The sequence below is a fragment of the Cordyceps javanica genome, chromosome 2 (assembly GCF_051103115.1).
Source record: "Cordyceps javanica chromosome 2, complete sequence".
In the NCBI taxonomy this organism is placed as follows: domain Eukaryota; kingdom Fungi; phylum Ascomycota; class Sordariomycetes; order Hypocreales; family Cordycipitaceae; genus Cordyceps; species Cordyceps javanica.
Genome location: NC_139296.1, coordinates 4,155,809 through 4,175,888, shown reverse-complemented (window position 1 = coordinate 4,175,888; position 20,080 = coordinate 4,155,809). Strand labels below are relative to the sequence as shown.

General features: G+C 57.5%; 9 protein-coding genes across 9 annotated transcripts; 7 read left to right on the top strand and 2 right to left on the bottom strand.

The window, feature by feature from the left end:
- Window positions 1-1,199: 1,199 nt before the first annotated feature.
- V2A60_003775 (Zn(II)2Cys6 transcription factor) lies at window positions 1,200-3,053 on the top strand (the record flags this gene model as incomplete). The annotated part of the gene is made up of 1 exon (XM_083255101.1): window positions 1,200-3,053. The coding sequence occupies one exon, from the start codon at window positions 1,200-1,202 to the stop codon at window positions 3,051-3,053; it is 1,854 nt and encodes a 617-aa protein (XP_083111227.1).
- A 350-nt stretch (window positions 3,054-3,403) lies between these two features.
- On the bottom strand, window positions 3,404-4,711 carry V2A60_003774 (uncharacterized protein; the record flags this gene model as incomplete). The annotated part of the gene is made up of 1 exon (XM_083255100.1): window positions 3,404-4,711. The coding sequence occupies one exon, from the start codon at window positions 4,709-4,711 to the stop codon at window positions 3,404-3,406; it is 1,308 nt and encodes a 435-aa protein (XP_083111226.1).
- Window positions 4,712-6,399: 1,688 nt separating this feature from the next.
- Window positions 6,400-6,822, top strand: V2A60_003773 (uncharacterized protein; the record flags this gene model as incomplete). The annotated part of the gene is made up of 1 exon (XM_083255099.1): window positions 6,400-6,822. The coding sequence occupies one exon, from the start codon at window positions 6,400-6,402 to the stop codon at window positions 6,820-6,822; it is 423 nt and encodes a 140-aa protein (XP_083111225.1).
- Window positions 6,823-8,554: 1,732 nt separating this feature from the next.
- Window positions 8,555-10,018, top strand: V2A60_003772 (major facilitator superfamily domain-containing protein; the record flags this gene model as incomplete). Its single annotated transcript, XM_083255098.1, has 1 exon — window positions 8,555-10,018. One exon carries the CDS (start codon window positions 8,555-8,557, stop codon window positions 10,016-10,018), a length of 1,464 nt encoding a protein of 487 aa, XP_083111224.1.
- Window positions 10,019-12,250: 2,232 nt separating this feature from the next.
- V2A60_003771 (uncharacterized protein) lies at window positions 12,251-13,363 on the top strand (the record flags this gene model as incomplete). The annotated part of the gene is made up of 1 exon (XM_083255097.1): window positions 12,251-13,363. One exon carries the CDS (start codon window positions 12,251-12,253, stop codon window positions 13,361-13,363), a length of 1,113 nt encoding a protein of 370 aa, XP_083111223.1.
- A 773-nt stretch (window positions 13,364-14,136) lies between these two features.
- On the top strand, window positions 14,137-15,870 carry V2A60_003770 (uncharacterized protein; the record flags this gene model as incomplete). Its single annotated transcript, XM_083255096.1, has 1 exon — window positions 14,137-15,870. The coding sequence occupies one exon, from the start codon at window positions 14,137-14,139 to the stop codon at window positions 15,868-15,870; it is 1,734 nt and encodes a 577-aa protein (XP_083111222.1).
- Window positions 15,871-16,057: 187 nt separating this feature from the next.
- V2A60_003769 (phosphotransferase family protein) lies at window positions 16,058-16,996 on the top strand (the record flags this gene model as incomplete). Its single annotated transcript, XM_083255095.1, has 1 exon — window positions 16,058-16,996. The coding sequence occupies one exon, from the start codon at window positions 16,058-16,060 to the stop codon at window positions 16,994-16,996; it is 939 nt and encodes a 312-aa protein (XP_083111221.1).
- Window positions 16,997-17,373: 377 nt separating this feature from the next.
- Window positions 17,374-18,531, top strand: V2A60_003768 (sepiapterin reductase family protein IRC24; the record flags this gene model as incomplete). The annotated part of the gene is made up of 5 exons (XM_083255094.1): window positions 17,374-17,424; window positions 17,497-17,803; window positions 17,875-17,976; window positions 18,054-18,281; window positions 18,338-18,531. The coding sequence occupies 5 exons, from the start codon at window positions 17,374-17,376 to the stop codon at window positions 18,529-18,531; spliced, it is 882 nt and encodes a 293-aa protein (XP_083111220.1).
- A 59-nt stretch (window positions 18,532-18,590) lies between these two features.
- V2A60_003767 (uncharacterized protein) lies at window positions 18,591-19,744 on the bottom strand (the record flags this gene model as incomplete). Its single annotated transcript, XM_083255093.1, has 3 exons — window positions 18,591-18,638; window positions 18,691-19,196; window positions 19,348-19,744. The coding sequence occupies 3 exons, from the start codon at window positions 19,742-19,744 to the stop codon at window positions 18,591-18,593; spliced, it is 951 nt and encodes a 316-aa protein (XP_083111219.1).
- Window positions 19,745-20,080: the final 336 nt, after the last annotated feature.

The window sequence follows — 20,080 nt, the reverse complement described above, 5'->3', positions numbered from 1 at the left end:
CGAACCGTGTTGCATCTCGGGTGGCCTTGTTGATGCTTTTGTGGTGCCGAGTTGCTTCTGTGGTGCTTCTGCGATGCTTCTGCGGTGCTTCTGCGATGCTTCTGCTATGCTTCTGCGATGCTTCTGCTATGCTTCTGCTATGCTTCTGCCATGCTTCCATCATCGCCCCCTTGATATCTTGCAAATCGTTCCGTACGGAACTAGGCGCCCAAGTAGACCCATTCAGACCAATGTACCAGCAACCACCGTACCAGCCTACTGGTAGACACAGAGACGCATCCTTGATCCCATATAGCCTCCATTATACCTTTATACCTTGTACTTAAACTCCAACTACTCAATCGGTACGGTTGACTACTAGTACGGAGCCGTACTGGGTAGCTACATGCATATATGCGTTCTGATAATCCGATACCAGCACCTTCTTATCAATCAAATTGAAAATACAGTGCATCATCTATTGCGCACTGTACGGCCTCTCAAAAACCCCCCCCCCCTTCTCTTTCCCCTTCAGCCAACAATGAGCTAAACCTACCCGGGCCCGAGGCGCTGATAAAACAAGAGGGGATCGGCAATCCTTCTTTCGCTCTTCGCCCGTCCATCCTGTTCGCCCGTCCCTTCTTCTTTCTCAGTTCTCGGCTGCGGATAGTGGATATCCCAGATCATCCAACTAACAGAATCCATACCCTGGCATCCTGGTAACCTGGTCCTCGGCCCCCCCCCCCCCTCCCTTCTGCTCTTCCTCCTACTCCTCCTCTCTCCAGTTCTTCCCGCTGACCAAGCCCGCTCACCAGCCCGCAAAGCCCGCTTTGCCGCTCCATCGCCCTGGTTAGCCCCCATGCCCGTCCCGATGCCCATTCTCATCGTTGCATTTCCCTCTTTGCTCTTCCATCGCCTCGACCGCTTTGTGCGCCCTCTGATCCGTTGCCGCATACACACCCGTCTTTCACTGCTCTCCAATTTCGAAACCTCGTTTCTCGCCTCTGTCCGCTTCCGATCGCTTTGAATATCTGCTACCCGCGCGGCTTAGTCCGCTTCTGACGAGACGAAAAAAAAAACCGTCCGAAAGAGCGCACCAACACCCGAGTCCCCCCTCCCGCCCCCTTCCCCTCTCCCGACGCCAAGAGATAAATGCAAAGGGAGGAAGCAAAAAAACAAAAGGATACATCGCTCGTCCGACGCTCAGATTTGACGACGCCATGGGCTCCGACAGCCGGCCTGTGTGCCATCGCTGCGCCCAAATCAAACAGGCCTGCGACGGCAACTTGCCCTGCGCCCGATGCGTGCGACTGAGCCTGCCATGTATGCCGCGCGATGCCGTCGGCGCCGGCGATGGCTATCCAGGGTCTACGGGCGACATGCCCAAGGCTCGCATCCGCCGCGTACAGACGGGCTGTCTCATGTGTAAGCGTCGCAAGAAAAAGTGCGACGAGACCAAGCCTCGCTGTGGCGATTGTCGCCGCCTGTGTCTGGACTGCGCTTGGCCCGCCGAGCGCTCCAAGGATAAGTCTCCGAGCATATCTTCCCACAAGGACTTTTCCTCGGAAAGGCTGGCCGGCAACAACCCGGTCACAGTTGACATACCCCTCCGCCAGAGCCCGAGCCCCAGCCCCAGCTCGAGCAGCTCGCCGCACTCCAACGGGAGTGCCAACGGGAGGAGTAATAGTAATGCTAGCAGCTACAACGCCGATGTCAAGCCAAGCCTTGCCGTCATCAAGCGAGACGGCTCCGCATCCGAAGGCGAGGCAGTCTCCGACAAGGTCTCCTGGGACCTGTCCACCTCGCCACCCACCTGGGTGGAAGCCTTTACTCCCGTCAGCAACGGCAGCGCCCATGATGCCTTGGATGCCAGCCAACCAACGCTCTCCGTATATATCCCCCAATTGCTCCCCCAACTTCAAACAACAAACGACCGCGCATTGATGAACCATTACTCCACCATCGTCTCCTCCATACTCTCAAGAAGAAGTTCGACAAACAATCCGTATAATCACTACCTGCTGCCCATGGCACAGGGTAACGACCTCGTCCTCCACTGCATCCTCGCCCTCTCAGCGAATCACTGGCGCAAGCTGCAGCCCACGCTCGGCAGCCGAGGTCTCTATCACCAGGGCAAAGCAGCATCGGCGCTGGCCCAGCTGTTACCCCACGTCGACAAGCAGAGCGCCGACATTGCCCTCGTCGCCAGTCTGCTGCTGTGCATGACCGAGTTGTTTGACGGCACCAGCGAAGGATGGAAGCTGCACCTCAAGGGCGCCAAACGACTCTTGATCACCCTCATGACGCAGCAAGGCGAGATGCTGACCGGACACTACAAGTTTCTCCTAAGGCTGGCCAGGTTTCTCGACTCGGCCGCCACGACATCAACCTGTCGCCCGCCTCTGATTGGAGACGAGGAAGCCGAGGCGGCAACGCTCAACCGCCTGTCTTTCAGCCCCGACGAGGACGACTCGGCCGTGTACGGCATACCCAAGGAGCTGTTTCACCTGCTCGACCTTGTCAACACCCTCGCCGACAAGCGCAAGACGAGGGTGGACCGCGCGTCCGAGGCCGCCTTTCGCGAGGAGGCCCAGCACGTCGAAGAGCGCATCAACCACTGGTCCTACGAGTACGGCGGCATGTCGCGGGCCGTCTACGCGCGGTCCCCGAGCGGCGACGATGTGCTTCACGCCGCCGTCGCCTTTGAGAACGCCGTCCGCCTGCGCCTCCACCAGGTCGTCGAGGGCTACGAGCTGACCGACCCCAAGGTCGACCAGTGCGTCGGCGCCATCCTCGACGCCGTGCAGAAAATCCGCTACGGCAGCCCCCTCGAAGCCTGCGTGCTCTTCCCCCTCGTCATGGCCGGCGGCGCCTGCTCCAAGTACGAGCACAGGCTCATCATCCAGGACCGGCTGCTCGTCATGGAGAGGACCTGCGGCTTTGGCTACGTCTTCAACGCCCGCGACCTGGTCGAGCGCGTCTGGTCCCGCCGCGATGATACGGCGGGTACCGGTGCCATTGTCAACTGGGCCCGCATCCGCTATGAAGAGATGCACGGGCTGGTTGTCTTTTAAAGTGTAACGGGAAGCTATCTCTGTAGACTGCGACCTTCTTCTTCCTTCTCCTCCTCCTCCTCCCCTTGTTCTTCTTCTCCTTTGCCATCCTCTTCTTCTTCTCCCTCTTCTTCTTTTCTCATTTCTTCTTTCTCTCCACATAGACTTGGGTTTTTTCTTCATAGGTCTGGACGTGCACTTGACGAACACACACACACACACACACACACACACAATGAGCTGGCGCTGATTTCATTTCTTCATTTTCGTTTCTATTTTACATATATGTACACTGGATATATACCGCAAAATGATGCCATATTTTTCAGCCTCGACCTGCTCTTTTCTCGTGCCCCGTACATGCATCATGTCTATGCCGTTGTTGTTTGTTCAACCTGGTTTGCGTGCTCTCGTGCCGTGGCCTCCTGCTCCTTGCGATACTCGGCCACCACCTCGGCCACGTGGGCGTCCATGTCGTAGCCGCAGACCTCCTCGATGGTCAGCTTGCCCGGGCGATCGCTGGCGCTGCTCCAGCCGATGCGCTCCCGTATGTCGGTGCGGGCGCGGCGGCTGGCCTCCTGGAGGCGCGTGGCCCTGGGCTTCCGGACGCGCTCGTAGAGGGCCAGCTTGTCGGGCACGTCGAGGTCGGCGTAGCGGGGCGAGAAGAGGATGCCGAGCGCGCCGGCGTCCTCGACGGCCATGCAGGCGCCCTGGGACTGGTCCGGCATCATGGGGTGGGCGGCGTCGCCGAGCAGGGCGGCGCGGCCGCGGCCGCCCGGGCTCGTCCAGCGCGCGTACGGCTCGTGGTTGTAGAGGCGCCACATCTTGATGTCGTCGGCGTGGCGGAAGAGGAGGCGCAGCCGGGGGTCGAGGCCGGGAAAGGTGGCGGCCAGCTTGTCGCCGGTGGCGTCGAGGTCCCAGCCGTCCGGGGTGGCGTCGTTGAGGGCGGCGGCGTAGAAGCAGTAGCAGCTGACGACGTCGTTGCCGGCGCAGGGGCTCATGACGATCTTGTCGATGCCGTCGCCGCCCCAGAACTCGATGGCGCTGGCGTCGGCAAAGTCGCGCAGGCCGAGGGCGGCGAGGGCGTCGCGGCCGATGATGCAGCGGTAGCAGCACGAGTCGGAGGGGGACACGTCGGGCACGACGCCGAGGTCGGGGCGGAGCGCGCTACGGATGCCGTCGGCGCAGACGACGACGTCGTGCGTCGCCGTCTGGCCGTTGTCGAAGCGGAGGCGGCCGGCGTCGGGGTCGAGCGCCGTGGCCTTGTGCCAGGTCTTGAGGGTCACGGGCGCGCCGGCACCGGTGGGCGCGACGGCCGTGTCCTTGAGCACCCGGTGCAGGTCGATGCGGTGAAAGTTGTTGTAGTCGGTGCCGAAGCGCGCGCGGTAGTCGCCGAGCGGGTACGTGCCGGTGACGGCGCCCGTCGCCCAGTCGTGGCGGACGAGGCTGCGCAGGACGACGGGCCGGGCGGCGGCGACGTCGACGCCCCACGCCTCGAGCAGGCGCGACCCGTTGGACGCCAGCGACAGCGAGGCCCCGACCTCGCCGCCAAAGTCGAACCGCTCGTACACGGTCACGGCGTGGCCGGCCCGGCGGAGCGCGATGGCGGCCGACAGGCCCCCGAGGCCGGACCCGACGATGCCGATGTCGTAGGTGGGAGCGGGAGCGGGGTTCGTCATGACCACCGGGGGGAGGGGGGTTAAAGGTGTATTTATATACAACAAGCAGATTAAAAAAAAAGAAAGAAAAAGAAGAGGAGGAGGAGGAGGAGAGGAGGAGGGGGGGAAGAAGGAGGAAAGAGAGAAAAAAAGAGAGGAAAGTTGTAGCCTTTGCCAATAAAGAGTTTTATAAGTGGACGCAGAAAATGTCTCCGAGCAATCATAATACTAGTTGAAAACATCAGGCCGTTTCTTGAGGCCCGGCGGAAAAAGGGTCCCAGGACCGCGGCTCACCCCAGAATCGCCGTCCCGCGGGCGGTCCGATGCACGATCTTGACTCGTTTTCCCGACAGCAGACAGTTGTTGCGGGCGCGGGCGCCGCGCGCAAGGGAGGGACAACCGATAAGGAAGTAGGGCGAGGTGGTCCCGTCTTGATGCCATATTTTGCATGGACCGTCGGTCCCAATGATGGGCATGAGCGGCACTAACCTCCCGATGGGGGTGGGGAGAGCGATCCGCGGCACCGCAACGGGTGGGAACCCATGTACATGCAGCGCGCAGCGTTGCGCCACGGGGAGGACCCTGAACAAATGATGCGACGGTGCAGGTGCGGGTTTACTGTTTGCGATTCCTTGGGTTGATGAGGTGGCCGCACGCAGTTTGTCGGCTTGCCAGTCTACTCAGTATTAATGGCGACATTTGCACGTTTGGCGCTGTCGTCCATGACCGTTCCAGGACTGAAAGAGATATGAAAAAAAAATGAGAAGAAAAAATCACGCGGGTTCATTCTACTGCATGTTGCTGTCGCGACTCGGTGTACATTGCGCCGTGAGCTGGTGGTGGTGATGGCTTGTTGACCCAAGTCTGAACGCGAGCGGGGAACAACAAGCTGCCGTCTACGGTTGATTGGACGGCATGAAATATAAGTACGGGGTACGATACTCAATACGGAGTAGATATTTCTGCAAACCCAATGCAACAAGTGGTGACTTGTGCAAAAGGTCTACGACACGGACACGGCGGCAGGCCAATGCTGCCGGCGGCATGTGGTCCAGCGGCCGTGTCTCGTCAGCAACGACACACAGCTACACTAGAAAACGTACTTGTTATAGCTCTTATATCTAAATAACTAAAAATAAGTAAAGTATAAGATGAATATCAGAAATAATTCTTTTTAAAAAAATCTAAAGTCTAAAAAGATAGGATTATTAATTTTTCTTTTATTAATTAGAAAATAATTTTAAGTTTTAAATATAAAAATATTAAAAAAATATTTATTAAATAATTAAATAAAATTTCTTAGGATTATCTTTTCTAATTATAAAATTTTAAAAAAAATAGTATTTTAAAGATTCATTATACATTCTATTAAAGGTTAGGGTAAGTAGGGTTTTATTAGTATTTGCCTATTATCTTCTGTAAAAACACTAAGCAGGCCACTCTGCCATGGTGACCACTTTGCCCTCCAACACCCACTTCGAGGAAGTGGGTGTGTGGCACATGTACCACCAGTATGACGGATAACACGAAGAGAGAAAAACAAAGAAAAGTACGTGCGGATTATACACGTGGCTTCCTGTCTTATTAGGCAGGGTGCTGGACAGCTCCGCGACCACCTCGGTTCCAACTCAACTTTCCTTCTCCGCCACAGGGTGTATTCTGCCCCGAAAAAAAAAAAGAAGGAAAAAAAAGTGTTCAAACATCAACCAATGTCCAAGTCGGCGGCCGCCGCGGACAAGGAGAAGCGCGTCGTGGCATGCCTCCAGTACATCAGCGCCAACCCTCTGTGCCCGATCCAGAAGGCGGCCCGGGAGTTTGACCTGTCGCGGAGCATGGTCCGGCGTCGTCTCGAGGGCGTGACGCCGCGGCAGAAGAGGCGCGCGCACAACGCCAAGCTCTCCGAGGCCGAGGAGGACGGCATCTTGCGCGAGCTGGCCCGGCTCGCCGCTGCCGCCGAGGCCGCCGGCGGCGGCGCCGGGGCCGGCCCCCCCACCCCCACTCCCAAGAAATGGGTGACGGAGACGGCCAACGCAATCATCCTGCGCCGGGCAGCCGAGAGCGGCGACGCCGGTCCTCGTCAGGCCGCGCTGGGTGGACGCCTTCCTCGCACGGCACCAGCTCGCGGTGCATGATGGCAAGATTATCCTGCCGACCGGTCGACGAGAGGCACCGGACCCGGAAAACACCGTCATTTGAAAGGGAGGGGGGGGGGCGCAGCGCATGCATGCATGCATGCATCCTGGCCTGGGTATTATTGGGATTCTACAATGATTCGATGAGTGAGTGAAGTGGGTGCGGGCAGGGTAGGTGTAAGCTCTACTGGTCACTAGTTTCGCATCACATCGTCGCCCCATGAATGTGGACCGATTATCGCCTGCAAAAACCTCAAGTCGCCCGCGCTCGCGCACGTGGAGTACTTTTTGGGGAAAACCTGCCAGGCAACTCATTCGCGGCGGACATGTTTACGTTTTTGCACGTGGGAATGACCCTCCCCCCTATACCATCCCATGTCGGAAAGGACAAGCGCAAGTGTACGAAATGCCGTCCATGAAGTTGCCCGGGCATAGCTGGGAGCTGCTGCATGCCAGCGGTAAATAGATTTGAGGGTCCGGTCCAGCCTTAGCAAGTAGCACCAATATCAATACTTACTTGATCAGCTTCCAAAAAGCAGATAAATAGAGTGCCACCAACGGTCTGATACGATAACATGGGGCCGGTCCTCTCCTCCCCCCCAAAAAAGGGCCCGTGAGGTCAATGCATCTGACATTGGGGGAAAATCGGAAAAAGTAAAAGAAGAGAATCTTTAGTAGCAAAAAGATATGGGGCTTGCTGGTGTGATGGCAGTGGCGAAAAGTATTGATGCTTTTTTTTTATGCAAGTCTCACCAGATAGAATGATTTCGTCTGACTTGTCTGGCTTTTTTTATTGGGAGCACAAGATTTGAATAGAAAACGAAAAAAAAAAAAACGAAAAAAAAAAACGAAAAAAAAAAAAAAACGAAAAAAAAAATGAAAAAAGAAAAAAGAAAAAAAAGAGCCTCCTCCCGGTTGTTGGAAATGATGATGGAGCACCACCACGCTTTACACCGAGCCACATGTCAAGGGGACCCCTCTCTGTCAGCAAAATGATCAGGTCTAGCGTTACATTGGAAACAAATCAACGGTCCACAGATGAACCCAAAATATGCAGGCCACCGACTGAAGAATAATTCCCGTGGTCCCTGTTGCCTGTTTCGGCCCAGGTAATAAGAAGTACACCATTGCAAGCTCGGCCTGGCGCCGCCGCCGGGAAGACTCCGTTAACTCGGTTAGCTAGTCGGAGTTGGCGTCTGTAATGGGCAATTTTTTTTCCTTTTTTTTTTCTTCTGGTTGTTCCACTTGCCGCGCTGGCAACTACCGTCTGACGTCTAATCACGCCAGTCTCTTTGTCGGCACTGGCTTGTTCTTTCTCTCTCTCTCTCTTTCTCTTCTCTCTCGCCCATCGACCACAATACATTTCGAAATGCGCCCGGCACCAACCTGAAGCCCCTTTTTGCATCTCTCAAAAGGGTTTTCGAGCCTTTTTTCGAGTATTGGCAAATGCAATTGCGGTTTCCCATGGCAGTCACTGGCGCAGCGTACTTTTAAAAGGTGCGAATCTTGACCTAAAACGTACTGGTGGTCGTGAGACGGAGAGGCCCGAGACAAAAAGAAGAAGAATAAGAAAAAAAAAGCCACAAGCCGTCACCTTGTCACGCCAGCCAGAAGAGAGTCTAGATTCTTCCAAGATTGTAAGCCAACCAGCAGCACCGAGGCTTGCTGCCTCGCTCTCTCCCGTCCCGTTTCATTCTCTCGGATCAACGACAGCTCGCATCAAATTTGCAACATGTCGACAATGGACGATGAGGGCTACGGGTCGAGCCACGCGCCGCTGATGGAGCGCGACCCGGCCGAGCTCCAGCGCATCTACCGAAAGATTGACCGGGTGGTGCTGCCGCTCATGTTCATGTGCTACTTTCTCGAGTTCCTCGACAAGATCCTGATTGGGTACGCCAACGTCATGGGGCTCGAGGCGGACCTCGGCCTCGCGCCGGGCCAGTTCCAGTGGCTGGCGACGGTGCTGTACGTCGGCATGGCGGCCGGGCAGCTGCCGCAGGCGGCGCTGATCCAGCGCTACCCCGTCAGCCGGGTGCTCGGGGCCAACGTCTTCCTCTGGGGCGTGCTGGTCTGCTGCATGGCGGCCGCGCGCGACTTTGCGGGCATCGCGGCACTGCGCGCCCTCCTCGGCGCGCTCGAGGCCGTCGTCGCGCCGGCGCTCATCATGGTGACGACGCAGTGGTACACCAAGCGGCAGGCCGTCCCGCGCATGGGCCTCTGGTACAGCGGCGTCGGCGTCGGCCAGATCGTCGGCGGGCTCATCTCGTGGGCCGCCCAGCACGCCCCCCGGCACGCGTCCTCGGTGCAGAGCTGGCGCATCATGTTTGCCGCTGCCGGCGTCGTCAACGTGCTCACCGGCGTCGCCGTCTTTTTCCTCCTCCCCCGGAGCCTGGCGTCGGCCACGTTTCTCAGCGAGCGGGAGAAGGCGGTGGTGCGCGACAGCCTGCTGATGGACCAGGCGGGCAACGGCCAAAAGGTCTTTCGCTGGTCCGGCATCCGGGAGGCGCTGGGCGACCTGCAGGTGCTGCTCTTTGTCCTCTTCACCCTGGCCACCGTCATCCCCGCCGGCTTCATCACCTCCTTCTCCGCCGTGGTCATCCGCGGCTTCGACTTCAGCCCGATGCAGTCGGCGCTGCTCAACATGCCCTCGGGCGTCGTCACGATCCTCGGCACCACGCTCTCGACGGCGGCGATCCTGCACGACGTCCCCCGCTGGCTCGGCATCGTGGCGCTGCTCGTCCCCAGCATGCTCGGCGCCGGGCTCATGTCGTTTGCGACGGGGTCCAGGGCCGCCGCCCTGACGGGCGTGTACCTGGTCAACCTCGACATTGCGCCGCTCGTCCTCGTCTTCAGCATGGTGGGCGCCAATGTGCGCGGGTACACGAAGAAGGTGGCGGTGACGGGCCTGGTGTCCCTCGCCAACGCCTGCGCCAGCATCATCGGCCCGCAGACGTTTCGGCCGCAGGACGCGCCGCAGTACGTCCCCGCCAAGATTACCGTCTTTTGCGTCACCGGCACGGGCATCGTCGTCGCGGTCCTCCTGCGCCTCTTGTACGGGGCGCGCAACCGCAGAAACGCGGCGGCGAGAAGAGCGGCCCTGGATGCCATTGATCGCGGCGAGGCGGAAGCGACGCAAGTTTTGAACGAGGAAGAAACAGACTTGAAAAATACAAAGTTTGTATACATGTACTAAAAGACGATGAAAGAAAGGAAAAAGCTAGTTATCCGTAGGTTTTAATAGAACTATAATAAAAACAGCTTGCTTTGCAGACACAGCGTCCGAGGTCAAGGAGAATTCTGGCACACTTTTTTTTTTTTTTCTTCGTTGGGCACCTCGGTGATTTAATTGGGGGGGAGGAGGCACTGGAAAATCCTAAAAGTGTCACAATGCATCATTATTTCTCAGCCTCGAGGTGGTTGTATCACAATTGACAAGCAGGAAGCGACCCGACACCAACTTTCTGCAATGAGCAAGGTGCAGGCAGATATCGACTACTTTTCGCCTTGGCCTTGCATGCAAGTTGATGCAAGGCCAAGGCGGCGGCTTTGGAAAGCCGTTGAGCTCTGAGCTGCTGCCCTTGGCGGAGTACCCAATCAAGTAAGTATTGTATTCCGACGGTCTTTGATCAATGCGAGAATTACTCTTCGTACATACATGGTCGTCCCCATCTTACCGGTATCGATCCTGTGCGGAGAGGTCGGTGACATGTCCCGCGGAATGTAGCATAAGAGAACAAAGCTGACAACGTCATCCGCCACAAAAGCAAAAAAAAAAAGAGACCAACGGTCGGTATGTACAAAAAGGCCCCCCTTGACCTTGACTAGCGGACGTCGCTGAGCGTTATCCGACGCAAGCCACCGGCTCTGGCGCGCAAAATGGCCCCAAACCAGCGGGACAGTGGCCCTTTGCCCTCCACTGCCGTCGGCACTCAGTGAGGGGAGGAGGGCGTGATCGGCCAGTCAGGGCTTCTCCCGTACAAGGTCGCCCCATGATCATTTGAAAGCTTGGGATGAAGAGCAGCCAACACCAAGTACAGTAATTATATGTGTGATTCAACAGCTTTCTCCGGGGCTTGCACCATCTGGACATTTGGCGGGGGGAGGCCCCCCCCCCCATCTCCATTGTCTCACCACGATCTGATGGACTTGTCCAGATGACGGCAAAGAAAGGGCAAGGGAAAAAAATGGGGACGCATCTCGGATCATAGGAGTCGCACCCGGCGGAATCGCGCTTTTTTCTGCCCCCCCGTGTACTGTAGGTATATACCAGTATCTTGCAGTGACAATAGGCTCTCTCTCTCTCTCGCCCGCACATTCCGACGGCTGCAGTGCCTGCGCTAGAACAGAGTATGTGTCCCGGAAGGGGGGGGGGGGGGGGGGGGGGGGAGCGAATGGGCTGGCCGACGCCGTTACCAGCGCCGACCCGCGGAAGAAATTATGGCATTTTGACTGACAGCGTCACAAAAAACAAATGAGCCTCGTTATTTCTTTCCTTGTTTAGCTTGGGAGACGATCGCAAATCTCTCCGAGTCGAGCAAGGCAGTAGGAGGGAGGGAGGGGCCGGCCGGCGGAGAGGAGGGGGCGCGGTCAGAAGGCCTTGCTGTTTTGACGTGTCTCCTCTTCTCTTGTCGGCCGCGGAAAATTGAGAAAATGGGATGAGAGAGCAATGAGCCCTGAGCAGTGAGTGAGTGACAAGGCCAAGCACAACGGGAGCGACATCCGAAAGGCTGGGCAAAAATGTCAAACACAAATGCGTCGCCCCGCGAACCAATCGTAAAGCTTGTTTTCCCACTGCCATGGTTCCTTGCCTTGAAGAAAGGGGGGGGGGGGGTTATTACCTTACTTATCACGCTATGCGACGCAACCACGGTCCACGGTCAGCCAAGAGAACAGAGGCGTAAAAAAAAAAGCCCACAAAAAAACTCGTGGAAGGGATCATACCTGTAAGTAGCTGAGTAGTAGCGCCCAGCGTCGGACCGCCGAGTTGGAGAAGAATGATTCGAGGCGGGCTCGTGTACTTACGGAGTACCGAGTAGAACGTGTTTAGTTTTCAAAGGTGCCCGAATTCTGGGCCCTTTCTCGGTGAAGTGGCGGATGAAAAAGGAGTCAAAAGAGCCGTCATTTTCCTCTTCACCATCCTCACGCCAGAGATTTCGGCTTCTACATGACAACTCCAAGAGGCTTCGCAGGCACACACACACACACACACAGACGCACACCTACCTGACATTACCGGAACAAACTTGTATCCTGTGACTTTCCGACCTTGTCACATTGACCGTCTTTGATAAATAAATTGAGCAATCATCTGTCCGGAAGCAGTCCCGGCTTTGCATCTGTGGCCGGCCTTCACGACTGGGGGAGAAAAAAGCTCGTCACCAAACGCGACTAAGACGAGGCCCCTTCACATCCTTGAACCACAGGCATGCCCTCAAAGGTCGACATGCCCATCGAGGCGCCGGCCCTCGTGGCGGTGACGGGCGCCAACGGCTTCATCGCGCAGCACTGCATCGCGGCGCTGCTGGCAAAGGGCTACCGCGTCGTCGGCACCGTGCGCTCCGAGGCCAAGACGGAGAGCGTGCGGCAGGCGCACGGCGCGCACCCGAAGCTGTCCGTCGTGACGGTCGGCGACATCACCGACGCGGGCCGGTACCGCGACGTGCTGGGCCCGCTGTCGCCGTCGGCCGTCCTGCACCTGGCGGCGCCCTTTCGCTACGACGCGACCGACTTTGAGAGGGATCTCATGGTGCCGGCCGTGCGCGGTGCGACGGCCGTCCTCGAGGCCTGCGCCGGCATCCGCTCCGTCAAGCGCGTCGTGCACACGAGCAGCTTCGCCTGCATCTACGACGCCGCCGCCGGACCCCGGCCCGGCAAGCGGTACACGGCCGACGACTGGAGCCCGCTGACGTACCGCGACGGCGTCGACGCGCCCGACGCGCCCACCGCCTACCGCGCCAGCAAGACGGCCGCCGAGCGCGCCGCCTGGCGCTTCATGGACGACGACGTCGCCAACAACCAGGTCGTCGGCTTCGACCTCGTCAGCCTCTGCCCGGCCATGGTCTTTGGCCCCTTCCTGGCCAAGTCGAGGCCCCGCGCCATCGCCGACGTCAACACGAGCAACCGCATCGTCTGGGCCGCCGTCAGCGCCGGCCGCGACGGCCCCGTCCCGCCCACAAGGGGCCCCGTCTGGGTCGACGTCCGCGACGTCGCCGACGCACACGTCAGGGCCCTCGTCGTGCCCGAGGCCGGCGGCCGCCGCTACCTCCTCGCCCAGGGCGTCTACTGTAACCAGGAGCTCGCCGACGTGGCCCGCCGCGTCGTCCCCGCCGCGACGGCGCCACCCCAGTCGCAGTCGCAGTCGCTCCACGACAGGATCCCGCTCGGCGAGCCGGGCAGGCGCGAGGCCGACACGCACTTTGGCGTCGACGCCTCCGAGACGGAGCGCGTCCTCGGCATCTCCTGGCGAGGCCTCGACGACTGCCTGCGGGCGCTGGTGCCGCAGCTTTTCGAGATTGAGGAGCAGCAGGGCAGGCAATGACGAGGGTTTAATTTCTACGGTGAGCTACGTTGCCAAACGCTGCCAAACAAAAAAGATGAAAAAAAAAAAAAGAATGAAGAAAAAAAGGCATGTCGAGCATTTGAATCTTGCATGGGCGCTTTTTTTTTACTTGGTGCTTTGAGACTGACGGAAGACGGTTGCTCTTCTCTGACACGGAGTTTTGGGAGTAGATGTACATAATCGGCTCGCATGGGTTTAGTTTTGCAGCGTATGAATCCTTCATGACAGCGCGCGCGCAGGCCAAATATTTGGTCACAGAAGAATATATGCGCTCCGAATTTATTTCGCTTTCGTATCGTATCCTTCTACTCTTACTCAGTATGTCGCTCGCTGCTAGCGGGAGGAATGTACGTGACATGGCATCGGACCTGAAGATTGTGGATGATCAAGGTTTGGGACAAGATGCGTATTATTGTACGCATCTTGTGATTAGACACTACTCACGAGATGCCATTATATTTTCATCATTGCGCTTCTCCCTGTTCACGGGAAAGGGTGGCGTTCAGGTTGCCCTCATTCCACCTACAGGGTGAGTGTGCGTCAGCGCTGCCACGTAGAGTTGAGTGCACTGGGCTTGGCTTCCTCTCGTTAACCGCTTCTGCCCACCTCCTCTTCACGGCAACGTCCCCCATAACAGCATCAATCATAAAACCATCGACATCGGCCAATTGAACCGGGGATTGGGCCCAATCTCGCGCATCCAAAAGGGAAAGTAGTATACACTGTGACGTCAGTACCGAATCGAGGCACGCATGGAAAAGCAGCCGCTCCTGGGAGGGCCACCGGTCCAACCCCGAGAGGCCCGTCGTCAACGGCCAGCGCGCAGGACGGCACTCTTGGTCGCAGTAGTCATCCTTTGGGTCTTGATATCCGGGATACATCTCATCTCTCATCATCATGAAGTTTCGTGGCCGCGCAGAGAACCAGAGCTTCGGGAATATGCTGGCGAGTCGATCAAGTGGCGGCTGTGCGGTGACATCACGGGCCACGACCTCGAGTGCGCCACTGTCGACGTGCCAATGGACCAGTTCAACAAGACGAATTCCGGGGGAAAATTCTTCACGATACCGCTCGTGCGCATGCGCGGCAGTAAAGCCGTCAAGAACCTGCTTGTGAACCCCGGCGGGCCGGGCGCCAGCGGCGTCGGCTTCGTCTACAGCGCGGGCGACAAGCTCAACAGGCTCGTCGGGGAACAGTTTCACATCGTAGGGTTCGATCCGAGAGGCGTGAACGCTTCGACGGCGACGGCGACGTGCTTTGTCGATGCCGAGTCGCGAGAGAAGCTGAGGCCGAGGCGCACGACAGATCTCATCAGGGACAGTCCCTATCTGTACGCGTGGTCCACCAACTATCTGCGCGGCTGCCGAGAGAATGCCGCCGAGCATTTCAAGTACGTCAACACACCGCAGACGGCCGCGGACATGAATCACATCATCGACGCCCTCGGACAGGACACCATGTTTTACTGGGGCATAAGCTACGGCTCACTGCTCGGCCAGGTGTACGCTACGCTCTTTCCCGAGCGCGCAGGGCGCATTGTCATTGACGGCATCACGGATCAGTTCTCTTGGTTTGAGAAATTGATGGACACGAAACGCTATGCCGACACTGATGTCGTCGTGGATGGCTTCTTTGGCGAGTGCATCCGTGCAGGGGAGGCCTGCGCGTTGAGCAAGTTTGGCAAGACTGGTCCGGCACTTCGGAAGAACGTCACTCGTGTCATAAACTCGCTGTATGGGCATCCGGCCAGCGTATATGTCAACGGTACCGTGTATGGTGTTTTGGATGATTTCGCAGCGCGGATCAGAGGCCTCTTCCAAGAAATGTACACGCCCTCGCACTGGCCCGCGCTCGCCGGGCGGCTCGCGGATCTCCAAGTGGGCAACGCGACCGGCATGTTCATGTCATACGCCAAAGAAGACGACCCCTTTGACAATCTGCCAGAAGCCAACCTGGCTGTTCAGATGAACGATGGCCGCTCCGGGCCGGATTTCTGGCCGCAGCCGCGGATGGACTTGATGGAGAAGCTACTTCCATACTTTGACAAGTACCGGCTTGCCCTCGGCGACATGCTGGACTTGCACCTGAAACAGCAGTGGACCGTGCCGAGCACGCATTCCTATGTGCCGAGGCAAAGAGTCGAAACTGCGTCGCCGCTGCTGATCCTGTCGACGACCCACGACCCTGTCTGTCCGTATACCGGCGCACAGGTCGCGCAGAGAGTCTTTGCCGGATCGCGCATTGTTGCTCTTGACGCCTACGGCCATGCGTCCGTTGCGATGCCTTCTTTGTGCATGGCAAAGTACCTGCGCGGATATCTGCTCAACGGTAGTCTACCGGAAGAGAACGTTGTGTGCAAGCGTGACGGGGCATATTTTCCAGGGAGAGACGGGGGCGCAGCGCCTTACAGTTTAGAAGAGCAAGACATTTTGGCTGCACAAAGGGCTCTATCGGATCAAATTGGCATGTCTCTAACGATACAGTAGAAGGTTGTAAATACGTATAAAATAAATGAAATTCGTTAGCAATTGATTGTCATCACATTTTACATGTAATGTTTGGCCAGCCCAGGATTTGGCCAGCCCAGGATTCGGCGTGACTCACCTCCTACCATGCAGGACGTCGGTACGCTGGGTAAATCCTAGACCACCATGATTTTGTGACCAATCCACCATGCCGAGGAACATGGAACTCACAGAAGATGCTATCTTGCGTCTTCTCGCAACAGTCGACGATGTGCCGAAGCCGATCAGCCAGATCGTACGTAGCGGAGAAGGCGGGGAACATCTAGTCTGGCTCATCGATGATGCTTTCGTGCTTCGTATACGAGCCGACGGGCAAGACGATACACTATTACGTCGAGAAGAAGCAATATTGGCGTTTCTAAAATCCTTGGAGCATAAATCTACGATAATACCGACTTGCCTTGGGATCGGTGTGCTGGACGATGACGAGCGTCGCCCGTACGGCTTATACCGCAAGGTGGCGGGCGTTTCAATCGAGTCTTCACCCCACAGCGTCAACGCAACCACGGAAGAGGACCTCGCTCGGATGCTTCTACTGTTGAGAAGAGCCTCCACCGACAGCGTACGAGGATTGGGCCTGCCAGACGCAGAGCCGGCCGACTTGTCTGCGCTCCGCCGGCGCGCGCTCAACGCTTGGCAGCGGCTAACAAGTGACAACGGTCGTCTCGGGGGTACTCTGGCGCGGGGCGTGGACATTGGCCAGGCGCTGCGTCTTCCAGAATCGGCGGTGAATAGTAGTAGACCCCACGAGCGGCCCGTCCTTGTGCACGCAGACCTCAAGGGCGAGCACGTCTTTGTCGATCCCAACACAGGCAATCTCACGGGTGTCATTGACTGGAGCGATGCCTGCGTCGGGCACCCTTCCGTTGACATCCACGGCTTGGCGATTAGTGTGGGAGCGGCCGCCGCATCGCGCATCGCTCGCAGAGCCGGGTACGACGACGGTGACGCCGTAGTAGCACGAGGGGCGTTTACGGCGCGCTGCGACTCCATCATCCGCCTGGACGCCATCCTGCATGGAAACGACGACTCCCCGGAGTGGCTAGTACGCCTGCAACTGGAACGGGCGCTGGAACCGGTGCAATAGAGTTGGAACTCTGACGATGAAGGTCGGCAGTGCCCCGGAAAGATGAAGATCAAAAGTGACCTAGTCGATGACATCAAGGGATATTGAATTAGTGATCAGTGTAAGAATGAGCATCATCTTGTGTAGCGTCCCATTTTGGAATGAGCCAGCCGCTCACTCTTGCACACGCGGCGTGGTCATAGACTTGTAACCCCGCTATGTCCGGCGGTTGCGGACATCATTATAAATCACAAAACGAATTTCAACGAATCAATTCGAGATATTTTCATCCTGATACGTATTTAAAAAACCCAGGCTACTTTTTTTGCTGTACAAACTGACAGCTCGAGACCAATCGCTACAAGTTGAACCGGCCATCAAAAGACGAGATATCAACAATGGCATCTGCCGCAAAGACCATAGTCGCCACCGGCGTCTCCTCGGGTTTGGTAGGTCCTTGAAGACTTTTTTTTTCCTTTTTCGGTGACTGAATGCGCGTTTATTCTGACCCTCTTGTATAGGGATTCGAGGCGCTCAAGCAGCTCCTCGCGGCGCCGCAGCCGTATCGCGTGGTGCTGGGCGCCAGGAACACGTCGGGCATGGACGAGTCGCTCAGAGACACCGCGTTCGAATCCACCAACAAGGTCGAGGTGCTCCCCCTCGATTTGGCCGATCTCAAAGGGACAAGGACCTTTGCCGAAGCGGCTCTGCAAAAGATTGGCGACGCCAAGATTGACTACCTTTTCCTCAACGCCGCAGTTACGGACCCGGCCGTGGCGAACCCGCGTGGCTACAGATGGTGCGAGTCCGCCGTGGTGAACCATGTTGGTAAGGATCCTTTTATTTATTTCTTTTTTTTCCCCGCATTTCACTGGACTGGCTGGACTGACTTGGAGAAGCTCAATTCTATCTGGTGCATCTTTTGCGCGAGAAACTCGAGGCCTCCAAGGCACGCATTGTATTCGTCTCCTCGGGTGCCGCAACATCTGTTTCTGATCCCAGTAAGTGGCCGGCCTTGTGGAAAGCTGGCCTTGCGCGCCGCGTGCATAATTGACTGACGCCATGATTCCTTCAACAGGCAATGTAGAAAATGCATTGAGTTCCGGTTCTGGCGCTACGGGATTATCGCTATACTCCATGACCAAGTTTGTTCAGCTCCTGGGCGCGCACTGGTGGCGTCGCGAGCTCACGGGCGTCTGCGACGTCGTCGCCGTCTCCCCGGGCCTCGTTCCCGGAACAGGACTCGGGCGTGGTGGCGGCATCTCGCTGCCAACCGGATCGCCCGATGCCAAGACTGTTCCGCAAGGTATGCTTTACTGCTTGCAAGGGCCGGCAACGGGGGTTGATGCTAATCTGAACCAGGCGCTCAAAGCATGCTTGCTGCTCTCACACGATCAGACTTTCCCGAGGACCCTGACCGCATTTTCTTGACCAGCTGGGGTGAGTGGTGGGACAAGTCTGTCTTTGAAAAGACGCTGGACAAGCAGTTGCAGGACAAATGGTCGTTTTCCAAGGAGGATATTGAGAAGGAGGCCGGAATTTTGGCTCAAGGCTAAAACTAGGCTCTGGTTTCGCAACTATTCTGAGCTATATATTTACTGCCCTACACGCTCATTTAAAAGATTGCGACCCCATTGGGGGGGCTGGCTACACCACCCTTGATCTAGATATTGTCAGCTCCCTCTAGACGCGCGTTTCTCGCTCAGCAGACTTACATAAATTGGCATGCTGCTAAAGAAAAATGTCCATCTCTGCCTCTTGTGGCATTCTTGACTGAGTCGCTTTAGATTAAACAATTCACCTATAGGCATGCCCCAGCCCGGAAGCAGCCACTCGTGGAGGAGGAACTCGGTCTTTGGGAACGGCAGGGCCTCCAAGGCTGGCTGGTCGCCGGCGACGGCCGCGAATCCGTTTTCCCAGATCCATCGGAGCGTCTCCCTGGAGCTCTCCAGCCCGATGGAGTGCGGAGCGTATTCCTTTGTGAGCTGCGCCTTGGCTTCTCCCGTCAGGCCGTCGTAGGACTCGGTGTATCCGGTGCGGATGAAGAGGATGTCGCCCTGCTCAAAGGCGGTGGTGCCCTGGCTTGCCGCGACCTCGGTCAGGGCCTCGGCCGTGATGGAGTAGCTGCTGTGCACGTCGACTTTGAGACCCTTTGTCTCGGCCCAGGAAGCCCAGTCGAGCAGCACGCCGCGGCCCACCACGCCCCCGGTTTCGACCCATGCTGCCATGTCGCGCGGCGCGCGGCGCGCCTTTGATCAGTTCCGTAATTACTGGTTTACTGGTACGTGCCTGGCAAGCTTGCAGCTGCAGCTGCAGCAGCGGGGGGGGGAGGGCGGGGACCGCGGCCAGAGCAGAGAGACTTAGGGACTTACCATGAGTGCCAATCTTGTTGGAGTTGAGAATCTGCTCCTGGGTCGTGCCGTTGTAAAAGGCGCCCCGGGCGCTGCCGTAGTGGCGGAAGCCGTCCCACTGGGTGCTCGACTGCGTGTTGAAGGCGACGACGTCGTCGTTGACGGCCCTCGGGGCCTTGTGGAGGATGCTGTGCCGCAGGGCCTGGCGCCCGAACGCGGGCGGCTGCATGCTGCCCAGGGGCCAGTCCGTGGCGACGCGCGTGCCGTCGACGATTTCCCTGGCGGCGCGGGCCGTGGCCGCGGGCGTGAGCAGGTTGAGCGCGCCGAGCTCGTCGTCGTCGCCGTACAGACCCCACGCGTTGCCTGGGGGTCCGTCCTTGCGGAGCGGGAGCGAGTCAAAGGACGGTCTGGAGGGCATTGTTTCTTTTTAAAAAAAAAAAATCTTTAGGCGACAGACTTTGCAAAAAGTTTACGGGTGAATATAAATGATTACAGAGTTTGGCAAATGAATACCGGCATCGTCGAAGAAAAAAAGAGGGGGATACGACAAAACTCCGGATGCCGAGGTGCATCTTGTACGCCCACGCCCGCGGATCGGTGGCACGAAAAGCTAGCGGCCTTGGGTAAGTTTTTTAGTTGTCAGATTTCCCTGGTTTGATGGGATGGCGACTTTGGGCAAAAGTTCCAACAGTTGGGGCATTTTGGTCAGTATCGGCTACATTATGATGACAATGTTTCTTGATGAGAGAAATCC